At 38.1% G+C, this 12709-nt stretch overlaps 1 protein-coding gene across 1 annotated transcript in view; it reads left to right on the forward strand.

Annotated features, from left to right (window-relative positions):
- slc38a4 (solute carrier family 38 member 4) overlaps nt 1–11395 on the forward strand; it is a 37335-nt gene extending 25940 nt beyond the window's left edge. Inside the window, exons 7-16 of the mRNA XM_052118405.1 lie at nt 1–50; nt 156–238; nt 317–375; nt 478–738; nt 840–919; nt 3091–3191; nt 3388–3512; nt 9931–10075; nt 10162–10259; nt 10493–11395. Coding sequence (XP_051974365.1) covers nt 1–50; nt 156–238; nt 317–375; nt 478–738; nt 840–919; nt 3091–3191; nt 3388–3512; nt 9931–10075; nt 10162–10259; nt 10493–10597 — 1107 coding nt within the window. The 3' untranslated portion in view covers nt 10598–11395. The remainder of the gene's footprint in view (nt 51–155; nt 239–316; nt 376–477; nt 739–839; nt 920–3090; nt 3192–3387; nt 3513–9930; nt 10076–10161; nt 10260–10492) is intronic.
- Nucleotides 11396–12709: the final 1314 nt, after the last annotated feature.

Raw genomic sequence — 12709 nt, forward strand, 5'->3', positions numbered from 1 at the left:
GAGCTGCCTGAGGTGATAAAAGCGTTCCTCGGCCTGGAGGAGTATTCTGGGTAAGTGCTCACTTGTTCCTCATTGATGTTTTAATGAGCATGTCTGCGTATATTGCTAGGCAACATTGATGTGTTAAATCTGAAATGTTTTGTTTGTTTGTTTAGTGAATGGTACCTGAATGGTAATTATGTGGTGGTGTTTGTGTCCATCGTGATCATTCTGCCGCTCTCCATGCTGAAGAACCTCGGTGAGACTCAGTGTAATGTGTATATTTGTGTACTATGATGTCATGATGTGTGTATCTCACTGTATTGTCATCCTGCAGGGTATCTCGGGTACACTAGTGGCTTTTCTCTCTCCTGTATGGTCTTCTTCGTGGGCGTGGTATGTTCACTCTCCGATGAACACTACAGCTCTGTTTGTTTACTCTTATGGTGTTACAGTGATTATGTAACCACATTGTGCATTTGTTTGTGTCTGTCTCAGTTGATCTATAAGAAGACGATTCTCCCGTGCCCTCTTCCCTTCTTTTACCAACACGAGTCGAACATGAGTATAAACGGCTCTGATGCGTTGGATCTGTACGCACTGCAGAACGCATCGGCGCTTGCGTACGTCTCTGACGCGGCGATGAACGGACCTCACCTGGATCCTCACACACCTGTCCACGACACCACTGTCCAGTTCACACCTCACCACGAAGACGCCGAGATGTGCACGCCCAAATACTTTGTGTTCAATTCTCAGGTGAGGATGCAGATGTGTAGGACGTGACCATCATCATATGTCCCATACAGGACTGGTCAGACCGACTGCAAGAGCTTCATGATATTTGTGTTGTTTTTCAGACTGCTTACACTGTTCCTATTCTGGCCTTTGCATTCGTGTGTCACCCTGAAGTTCTGCCCATCTACAGCGAACTGAAAGAGTGAGTGGAGCGACATTTCTAAATGTATTTAAGGCTAACTAATGATTTATTTTGTTATAACTGATGTAATAACAGATGTTATAAATCTGTACTCTTTTGCCTGTTTTTAATGAGCGTTTACATTTAAAGCTTCACAATCAAAAAATAGGAAACTTACTAATTTAGCCGATACTGATAATGATTTTTATTTATATAACTAATTAATTATTTTGTTATAACTGATGTAGTAGCAGATGTTATAAAGCTGTACTGTTTTGTCTGTTTTTAATGAGCGTTTACAATTAAAGCTTCACAAACAAAAAATAGGAAATCTACTAATTTAGCCGATACCGATAACTGATAATGATTTTATTTATATAACTAATGGTTTATTTTGTTATAACTGATGTAATAACAGATGTTATAAATCTGTACTCTTTTGCCTGTTTTTAATGAGCGTTTACATTTAAAGCTTCACAACAAAAAATAGGAAACTTACTAATTTAGCCGATACTGATAATGATTTTTATTTATATAACTAATTAATTATTTTGTTATAACTGATGTAATAGCAGATGTTATAAAGCTGTACTGTTTTGTCTGTTTTTAATGAGCATTTACAATTAAAGCTTCACAAACAAAAAATAGGAAATCTACTAATTTAGCCGATACTGATAATGATTTTTATTTATATAACTAATTAATTATTTTGTTATAACTGATGTAATAGCAGATGTTATAAAGCTGTACTGTTTTGTCTGTTTTTAATGAGCGTTTACAATTAAAGCTTCACAAACAAAAAATAGGAAATCTACTAATTTAGCCGATACTGATAACTGATAATGATTTTATTTATATAACTAATGATTTATTTTGTTATAACTGATGTAATAACAGATGTTATAAATCTGTACTCTTTTGCCTGTTTTTAATGAGCGTTTACATTTAAAGCTTCACAAACAAAAAATAGGAAACTTACTAATTTAGCCGATACTGATAATGATTTTTATTTATATAACTAATTAATTATTTTGTTATAACTGATGTAATAGCAGATGTTATAAAGCTGTACTGTTTTGCCTGTTTTTAATGAGCGTTTACATTTAAAGCTTCACAAACAAAAAATAGGAAACTTACTAATTTAGCCGATACTGATAATGATTTTTATTTATATAACTAATTAATTATTTTGTTATAACTGATGTAATAGCAGATGTTATAAATCTGTACTCTTTTGCCTGTTTTTAATGAGCGTTTACATTTAAAGCTTCACAAACAAAAAATAGGAAACTTACTAATTTAGCCGATACTGATAATGATTTTTATTTATATAACTAATTAATTATTTTGTTATAACTGATGTAATAGCAGATGTTATAAATCTGTACTCTTTTGCCTGTTTTTAATGAGCGTTTACATTTAAAGCTTCACAAACAAAAAATAGGAAACTTACTAATTTAGCCGATACTGATAATGATTTTTATTTATATGACTAATTAATTATTTTGTTATAACTGATGTAATAGCAGATGTTATAAAGCTGTACTGTTTTGCCTGTTTTTAATGAGCGTTTACATTTAAAGCTTCACAAACAAAAAATAGGAAACTTACTAATTTAGCCGATACTGATAATGATTTTTATTTATATAACTAATTAATTATTTTGTTATAACTGATGTAATAACAGATGTTATAAATCTGTACTCTTTTGCCTGTTTTTAATGAGCGTTTACATTTAAAGCTTCACAAACAAAAAATAGGAAACTTACTAATTTAGCCGATACCGATAACTGATAATTATTTTTATTTATGTAACTAATTATTTATTTTGTTATAACTGATGTAATAGCAGATGTTATAAAGCTGTACTCTTTTTATATACGTATTCCAGGGTGATACAATGTGTTTTGAACCTGTACTAGTATAATCATGGTATTCTTTGAAGTATCTTGGAATACCATGTAAAATCCATGTTATATGAATATGGGAATCATTCAGAGCAGATCAGTGTGTATCAAAGTATGTCCTGCTATCCTAATACCATCCCTGTAGCATGGGACCACCTTTTACGTCTACTGAATTATATAGGCTGAAAGTAAATTAAACATTTTAATGTACAGTACAAAAGATGGATGACCCTAATATTAATATAAGTAAAAACAATCCTAATGTTTTTATTTTTGTCCCTGTAGTCGTACTCAGAGGAAAATGCAGGCTGTATCAAACCTGTCAATCTTGGCAATGCTGGTTATGTATCTGCTTTCTGCCCTGTTTGGATATCTGACATTCTATGGTAAGTCTCCACACACACACACACACACACACACACACACACACACACACACACACTTCTCTCAAAATACACACCTTTAACATACAAGCCTATTAAATCACAAGCCAAACATTACATTCTAGAAGTTAGCTGTTGCCATAACACTCTCTCTCTCTCTCTCTCTCTCTCTCTCTCTCTCTCTCTCTCTCTCTCTCAGATCATGTGGAGGCAGAGTTGTTGCACACCTTCACTAAGGTGTACAAGTTTGATACAATGCTTCTGTTGGTGCGTTTGGCTGTGTTGACGGCTGTGACGTTGACCGTTCCCATAGTACTGTTTCCTGTGAGTGCTCAAATACACACGCCCACACGCACGCCGACACACACACTCAAACACACATTTGCATACAAAACACCAACAAACTCACTTACATAAACGTGTTGTGGATCACCCTCTTTTTTTTCTTTTTTTTTTTGGGTAGTTACACTTGAACTTGTGTCTAAATGTTTGTATTTTTATTAACATTCTCCGATTGTGGATGTTAGTCAATTTGGCTAACTTGACGCTTTTAGATACCAATAAAAATGCAGTTTTAGTCTATTTAAATGCATGATAAATAATTCCACACATTTCACTTGTGGGGGGGGGGGATAAAGAGGATAAATGAAGACACTTCTACTGAGTTGCAGACAGAGGGCGCCCAAGAACTGTGTCTCTATTTATATCCATTGCTTTCTCTCCCTCTCTCTCACACACACACACACACACACACACACACACACACACACACACACACACACGCACTGGGGAGGGGCCGAGGAGAGGGAATGGAATATTACAAGATGCAGTGCAGAAAATGACCTTGCAAAAAGTGCAGTTACATCAAGTGTCCACCGGAGTCACTAGAAACACACATAATGATGTTGGGCTTTAAAGTGTTGGGTCTTTCACAGGTTTTTAAAATAGACTGCACAAAATAAGTCCTTTTGTTAGCATGAAAACAAGCCACATAACTGACTCATGTTATAAGCCAGGTCTTTTGAAACATAGCCATTGACATGTAGCATTGAATTGCTGCTTTAGGTGCACAGCTGAGGTCCGTGTGCTGTTTGAAGCTGTACAGTAGAGATCAGGGGTGGTAGAGTTTGGGTTCTTGGCCTTCAGGTTCTCTTAAATGTCACATGCTATGAGCGAGATTTCTGTTGTTTGGTCTACAAGACACAGAGTCCTTGACTCAACCGCAGAGACAACACTTACTAACAAAGCCATGACAAACAGCTGATACGAGGGAGTTATTTTTACTGTACATGCGCTGTAAACGTTATTCAGAGACTCCATGATGAGCTCGGAAGGATGGTGGTGGTGCGAGGATTGTAGTGATGCTTAATAATATAAATATCAGATAATTTCTGAATCACGTCTGAACTTAAACAGTCAATGAGATTAAATGATGTCATCATTTACTCATCCTCATGCTGTTCCCAACCCGTATGACTTTGTCAAGAACATTTACAGGTCATCATTTACCCCCAATCTCAATGGAAAGAAATAAGAAATGTCATTTTGCTTTATAAATATATATATTTATACTCAATTTTTAAGAGAACTATCCCTTTAAGCCAGACACTTAACCACAAGAGTGAGCGTGTATTATAATTAGTGTGTAATGTAAAGCAGGTGTATACTTAAAGTGGTGTGACCCATTAAATGCTTGTGCTTGCATGCGTGCCACACCCTCTCGTGTACGTGTACGATCCCATTCCACACCTACGCCTGTAAATGTCTATTAGTTTGTGCTCTGTTCATGTTAGCCGCTCTGCAGGCTGATGTCTGAGATGCTTTGGTTAGAAAGTGGCGGCATGATTCATGAGGTCAGCATAGCCAGAGTTGAAAGGTCATGTCAGGGCCTATAAGGGTCAATGAGGTCCAGTCACATGATTAGTGCTGGTGGTTTAGTCCGGTTTGTGTCTGTTATAACAGCATGATGATGTACACCTCACTGAGAGGAACTCGACAGCTCCGTGCAAGAGAAATAAGGGTTGCAACCTGCATTTTGTGTACCACATTTTAACCCCTTTGTTCATCTGCGAGATGTATACCGTTGTATTTTTTGTGGTTGATGACTGATATGAATGGGTTATTGGTCACTTCTTCTAAGGAACCATTTTTAGGAAGCTACATAAGGGAGACTAGCATGCACAGCTACTCATCAAAATGATCTGTTGAATGTGAAATGCCTGAATAATAGTAGAGAGGATTATTTATTTCATCACATTCCCGGTGGGTCAGAAGTTCACATACACTTTGTTAATATTTGGCAGCATTGCCTTTAAATTGTATAACTTGGGTCAAATATTTTGGGTATTCTTCCACAAGCTTCTCACAATCAGTTGCTGGAATTTTGTCCCGTTCCTCCAGACGGAACTGGAGTAACTGAGTCAGGTTTGTAGGCCTTCTTGCTCACACACACTTTTCAGTTTTATCGGATTGAGGTCAGGACTTTGTGATCACTCCAATATCTTGACTTTGTTGCCCTTAAGCCATTTTGCCACAACTTTGGAGGTGTGCTTGGGGGTCATTGTCCATTTGGAAGACCCATTTTGACCGAGCTTTAACTTCCTGTCTGATGTCTTGAGATGTTGCTTCAATGTATCCACATAATGTTCCTTCCTCGTGATGTCATCATCTATTTTGGGAAGTGCACCAGTCCCTCCTGCAGCACCCCCACAACATGATGCTGCCACCCCCATGCTTCACGGTTGGGATGGTGTTCTTCGGTTTGCAAGCCTCACCCTTATTCCTCCAAACATAACGATGGTCATTATGGCCAAACAGTTCAATTCTTGTTTCATCAGACCAGAGGATATTTCTCCAAAAGAAAGATCTTTGTCCCCATGTGCACTTGCAAAATGCTTTATATGGCGGTTTTGGAGCAGCGGCTTCTTCCTTGTTGAGCAGCCGTTCAGGTGATGTCCGTATAGGACTCGTTATGCTGTGGATCTAGATACTCGTCCACCTGTTTCCTCCAGCATCTTCACAAGCTCCTTTGCTGTTGTTCTGGGATTGATTTGCACTTTTCTCCCCAAACTACGTTCATCTCTAGGAGACAGAATGCGTCTCCTTCCTGAGCGGTATGATGACTGTGTGGTCACATGGTGTTTATACTGGCGTACTATTGTTTGTACAGATGAACGCGGTACATTCAGGTGTTTGGAAATTGCTCCCAAGGATGAACCAGACTTGTGGAGGTCCACAATTTATTTTCTGAGGTTTTGACTGAATTCTTTTGATTTTCCAATGATGTCAAGTAAAGAGGAACTGAGTTTGAATGTAGGCCTTAAAATACATCCACAGGTGCACCTCCAATTCAGTACACCTCCTATCAGAAGCAAATTGTCTAAAGGCTTAACATAATTTTCTGGAATTTTCCAATTTTCCAATTAACTTAGTGTATGTAAACTTCTGACACACTGGAATTGTGATAGTCAATTAAAAGTAAAACAATCGGTCTGTAAACAATTGTTGGAATAATTACTCGTGTCATGCACATAGTAGACGTCCTAAACGACTTGCCAAAACTATAGTTTGCTAATATGAAATCTGTGGAGTGGTTAAAAAATTTGTTTTAATGACTTCAACCTAAGTGTATGTAAACTAATGACTCCAACTGTATAAGATTAGCATACTACTATACTATATTTACTTTTTCAGTCACAATAATAGTAAAAGTAGCGTGGTAGTATGTTATTTCTAAGTGTAACAAATGGTTATATTCAAACAGGTTTCCTAAACACTCCCTCTGTCTCTTATTGGTTGGACAAATGTATGATTCCGCCTCCAAACTCATGCCATTGGTTAAGATCAAACAGTGCAATTTGAACCAATAGACTATCTGAACTGTTCAATTCACAATAACTAATCCGACATCCCATCACCACTTAAAACAATGTTATAAGAGTGCCAAAAAACTGCAATATAGGCTAGCATTTGTCACGCTACACCACTACAAACAATGTACTTGTTTTGAAAACAGCTTGAGCTACTGTCATGCTTAAATGTAGTTAAGTTAGTAGTGTTGCTAATTTTGGTTACGTGTAGTTATTCCCAAGAATGTTAAAAATGTTGTGTGTCTTCAAACCGAGGAGACGTGACTGTCCGCCACGGTTCTCGTCCTTACGGTGACTCTCGGACAGGAGTCATTAGTGCGGGTCATGGGTAAAATGTCACACATTCGATCCTGTGTTTGGTGCAGGACTTCAGAAGCTCTCGCCGGTAGATGTCGAATACTTTTGAGGGCGAACAGAAATGTTGCACCCGGGTGTTGGCCAGGAACATCGGCTTTAAGCGGCTTCTGGCAAAGGGACCACAAACCACTGTCTTTTTTCTTAAAAGACTGTCTAATCAAAGAGGACGATTATGCAACACTATCGTTCATTTTATGGAAACCGTCTGCTGTCCAATTATTTTTAATGATGCCTTATGAGGTGTCGTTCTAGATATAAAAGCTACCGCAGTTACTGGCAAACTTGCTGTTGAAATATGATCTTTTAAAGTTCTTTCACTTGTTTGTCCTACAGTAACGCTAACATATGTTAGTGCATTTACATATAGATGACCAGACATGAACTCAAAGCCACAAAACTCTTTTAAAAAGATCTCATTTTATATTTTGGTGCATCTGATATCTGTTGGACTAATATTAGATCCTATAGAACTTTACAGGATAGTTAAGACGCACTTAATGCGATCTGTACCTCACTTTTACTAGAGATTTGAGAGTGATGCGCACCAAAATCTGTCAGTCATACGGTTACTTCCTGCTGCTGGCTGATGCAACTGTGGCTCACGATTACATTGTTAATCCTGTCTGATGCCTCACCCTAAACCCTGCATTGTGTGTGTGTGTGTGTGTGTGTGTGTGGTGAACTTTGCCTTAGTTCTGGTTCTCAGGCTCTGAGCGGATCAGTTCGGGTCCTGTGACCTGCACAGATCATTCACTCATGCAGCTCACCTGCTCCGGCTCGTACAGTGCTGCTCCATTCACAACATTACTGTGTGTAGGTTTATTTATCTATAGTTTGTGGATGAAACTGACCTCAGCAGTGAAGTAAATCTGACAAAACATCCCTAAATAATGTTTTAACTTGTGTAACATTAAATGCAAAGGCGAAAAATGCAGCCATATGAAATACATTTATATATTAAAATAATTGTCAAAATATTCATAACCTATATGCCACGTGTTCTCTTATAACGTCACGAAAAATGAACAAAACATAAAATATCACATATGATTATTTAGAGTCAGTGATTATCTTTCAATCGAGTCCACACACAAGATAATCAGATGTATAGATCATTAGATAATCCACATGAAGCACAATGTTACATATGACCACCAGGAGATGGCGCCAAATACACGACACAGACTCAATGATGACTCAAATGACACAGAATGAAACTCATTCTGTGAAATCTCATGACTGAAATCATCGATAAAACACACAAAGCACAATGTGCACACAATGTGCTATCTGGCTAAATGCTATCTGGGGCAGTGGTGGCTCAGTGGCTGAGGCTCAAGGTTACTGACCAGAAGGTCAGGGGTTCAAGCCCCAGCACTACCAAGATGCCACTGTTGGGCCCTTGAGCAAGGCACTTCTCTCCTGTAATAAGTCCACTGTAAGTCGCTTTGGATAAAAGCGTCTGCCAAATGGATAAATGTAAATGTAAATCGGTGTTAGCCTTCCTGGATCAGATGACTTAATCGGAAATGATGTAATACGTTGTCCAACATCATGTAATGCTACACCAATCATATTAGGATTCAGACCGCTGCAACCAGAAGTGGACGTCATCCAAATATGGGCAGAGAGGCTCGTTCACTGAAATTACATGTGGCCACCAGGAGATGGCGTCAAATACATGAAACGGACTCGATGATGACTCAAATGGCACAGAATGAAACCGAATGAGATCTCGTTACTCATGCCTGCAGGAGAGGCTTTTGGACACATGGATAAACTATTTTTGTAATGTAAATTTTTTATTTCTTTGTTGTATCAAAACAAAACATAATCATATTCTCACTACTGCGATATTAATATATATATATATATATTATATTTAAATTGTAAAGTAGAATAAAAGTGTTCATTCATTCATTTGTGCTGATTTTAATTGAAAATTCATTGTAAAACAGCATCTTTTTTTTGTGCAATACATAAAAAATGACTTTGATATGTTCATGAGAATTAAGGGGAAAAATGTCAATGCAAAAAATCACAATGGTCATAAATGTAGGCTTTATATAGAATTAATTTGATATATTTATTGGGGGGGTTACATATGACCAAGACATTTTCTTGACCGGTTTTTATGGGACTCGCACAGTCATGTAATTACTTTTAAACGTCTATGGAAAGTCCTCGTGTGCTGCAGCGCGTGCCAACAATATTCCTTCTCAATGTCCTTTTGAATTGTGAGGAATGCGATTAAATTGAAATATAAAATTGCATTCATAAAGGAAGTTGTTTTCTTTTCATTTGTTGTGAATTATCTGTAAAGCCACTGGCCTGAATTCTGGACAAGCGTGTCATTTTACTGTATGGCGGCTGCAATCTCAAGGTTTGCGAGGTTAGGGGTTGCTCAGTCTCAGTAACTTCTCCCGCGCATATGTTTGCTAATATTGTGCACGCTGTTTTGGAACAATGCAAGATGCTATCCTAGTCTTACCGAATGCTTGTTTGTGTGTTTGCAGATTCGTTCGTCAGTCATCACGCTGTGTTTCTCAGGGAAAACCTTCAGCTGGATCAGACACTTCATCATCGCCGCTGTTATACTGGCATTTAATAACCTGCTCGTGATCTTCGTCCCCACCATCAGAGACATCTTTGGCTTCATCGGTCAGTAGATCTCTTAAAAATCGTTGGTTTGTGGATGTGCACGCTAGCGTGAGGACACACAATAATTGTTTCTCATCTCTCTTTAGGTTCGTCTGCTGCCACAATGCTCATCTTTATTCTTCCGGCAGCGTTTTACCTGCGACTGGTGAAGAGTGTTCCTCTCAGATCACCACAGAAAATATCAGTGAGTTCAAAGAATGATGTGAATGTTTATGAAATGTGCACGATTCAATTCTGATGATTTTGTCAACCAACGTGGTTAATATCCCAGTTATCGTAATGTGCTTATTTTAGTTATTAGAAGTACTTGAAAGGGTTCAGCACGTGTTACTAATGTCCCTTCAGATGCATGTTTTTTATTTGTTTAATTGGCATGTATTTGTGTGAACCTCACATATGATCTCTCTGCGTCCACAGGCGGCCATTTTTCTGGTGGTGGGAATCGTCTTCATGATCGGCAGTTTGTCTCTCATCACATTAGACTGGATCCACAACCCTCCCGGCTCTAAAGGTGCTCACTAAACAGTGCACTCAGAAGGTGCTGAAACTGAAGCTCCCTCTCCATCACGAGGACATGGACGTTCAGTTTGGATTGAACCCTGTGACTCCACCTCTCCCTCTGTCTCTTTTGTAAAGCTCTTGTTTGTTTAAGTTCTCATTTATGTTTTCTCAAAACTCACATCAAGTCTATCTGAGACCCGTGAACAGACTGAATAGATGATCGAGACGTTTAAAGACCCCATGAAATCAAACGTTTTCATGCATGTCGTTGAGCTTTTTTCCTTTTTGTGACTAGCCAGACTGTTAAAATGGGTTTTTGTTTTCGCCGAAACTGTTGTTGTGATGCAGTTCAATCGTCAGCTGTTGCTATGTGTCGTTTTTAAATCATATTTATTGAATATTAGATATTATTGAATTGCTTGAAACAGACATTTGAGTCTTTGAGGGTTAGAAGGGGTTGAGCCCTTTAAAATGTCCTGCTTGAACTTCCTGTTTCAATAGGAAACACTGAAACACTCAAAACTGCATTTGTTTCATGGGGTCTTTAAAAGAGAGAGAGAGAAGGAGGGCGAGAGAGATTTGAGCCGAATGATTAATCGAATGAAAAGCACTTTTGGGTTTTATTTTTTCTTCAAGACGTCAACGAAACATTTTCATACTCATGTGTGACTTCATTAGGCAACATTAGTCATTGAGGATTTGTTAGTGTTTGTTATTTTGAAAAGGATAGCTCGCTCAAAACGGAGTATTCGAGGACTATTTCTTTTACATTACCATATGAATCACATTTCCTCTGTGTGAGGGGGAAAAGGTCCAGTTATCACATTTTTGTACCAAAATGAAGAATTTGTGCATACAGCCCGGTCCACACTTAAGATGCAGTTTTTCTCTCGAATGGTTGCAGGAAACCAGAACGGCGTATTTGGACGGTTTACGTTATAATGATAGAGGATTTATGATCTATGAGCCCAGTGAGTGAACTCACTTTTATAGCTTCTTTTATTACAAATGTCTCAACAGCAGTGATTAGCTTACAAAAGAGTTCAGATAACATTTGAACCACATTATGCCACGCCAAATGGGCAGTGCAATGAACACACATTACCTGCTGACTCATAAAGTCTAGTCATCACGCACAAGCCCTGACCTGATACGGCCTTCAGATCGCTCGCTTGAAATCAGGCCGCCTTATACCTGTCCCGAGATCAAACCGGATTGTATTTTAGGTGCGAGATTTGTGCCTTCGCCTTCTTCCTGTGCTGTATCCGACTGCACTGCCTTGCTGGAGAAAAACACGTTTACAGAACTGAACGTTTATGGACAGTCGCGCCTGTTTCTACGTTGTGTGCTCAAACAGGTCCAGCCAAAGTGGACGATATTTAAAGATCCTTTGCTGATCTACTTACTCATAAAGCAAATATTTCAAATGAAATGGTATGATATTTTTGCATGTTTTAAATCACAAACATGGTCTATTTTAGACATTTGTACATGGTTTGTAAATAGTCTGGAAGGGACGACGCATCAAAAGTTTGCCTGTAGAGTTTTAGTGTTATATTTTAGATGTTGTTGTATGTTTCTGCCATCATGCCTTTTTTTTTTATTGTAAATTTGTAGAAAAGTCGTTGTATTTCTATTGTACCTCCTTGACGGTTTTCATGCTGAAAAATTGAGTTGTGTTTTTTATTTGGGGGGGTGGGGGGTTGTTACTTGATGAGTTAGCAGCTGAAATGGTTCTTGAGGCTCCCAGAGGCTTGTGTATGGCTCACTTGGAAAAACAAGGCCCATAATTCCTCCTGTGATTCATGTCAAATGGAATTTTCATAATTTAGAGATTCTAAATCCTGGAACTCAAACATTATTTGTTTTGTAGCAACACGATGCCAAAATTCTATTTTTGTAGCAACCTCATCAAAATTCCGTTTGATTTTTAAAAAATAAAATGGCATTACACAATTCTGTGTTAAGAGTTTGCTACAAATCTATCTTTAAAACTGCCTTTTTCCATTGTGAGACGTCAAGAGGTTTGGTCAAATTCAGTCTCCAACTTTCTGAAACTCTAAATTACGGTAATTCCGACATGATGTGAACGCAGATTTATTTCAGTATCTCTGAATCAGAGCTACAGACGGC

Source organism: Xyrauchen texanus, chromosome 45, assembly GCF_025860055.1.
Source record: "Xyrauchen texanus isolate HMW12.3.18 chromosome 45, RBS_HiC_50CHRs, whole genome shotgun sequence".
NCBI lineage: Eukaryota > Metazoa > Chordata > Actinopteri > Cypriniformes > Catostomidae > Xyrauchen > Xyrauchen texanus.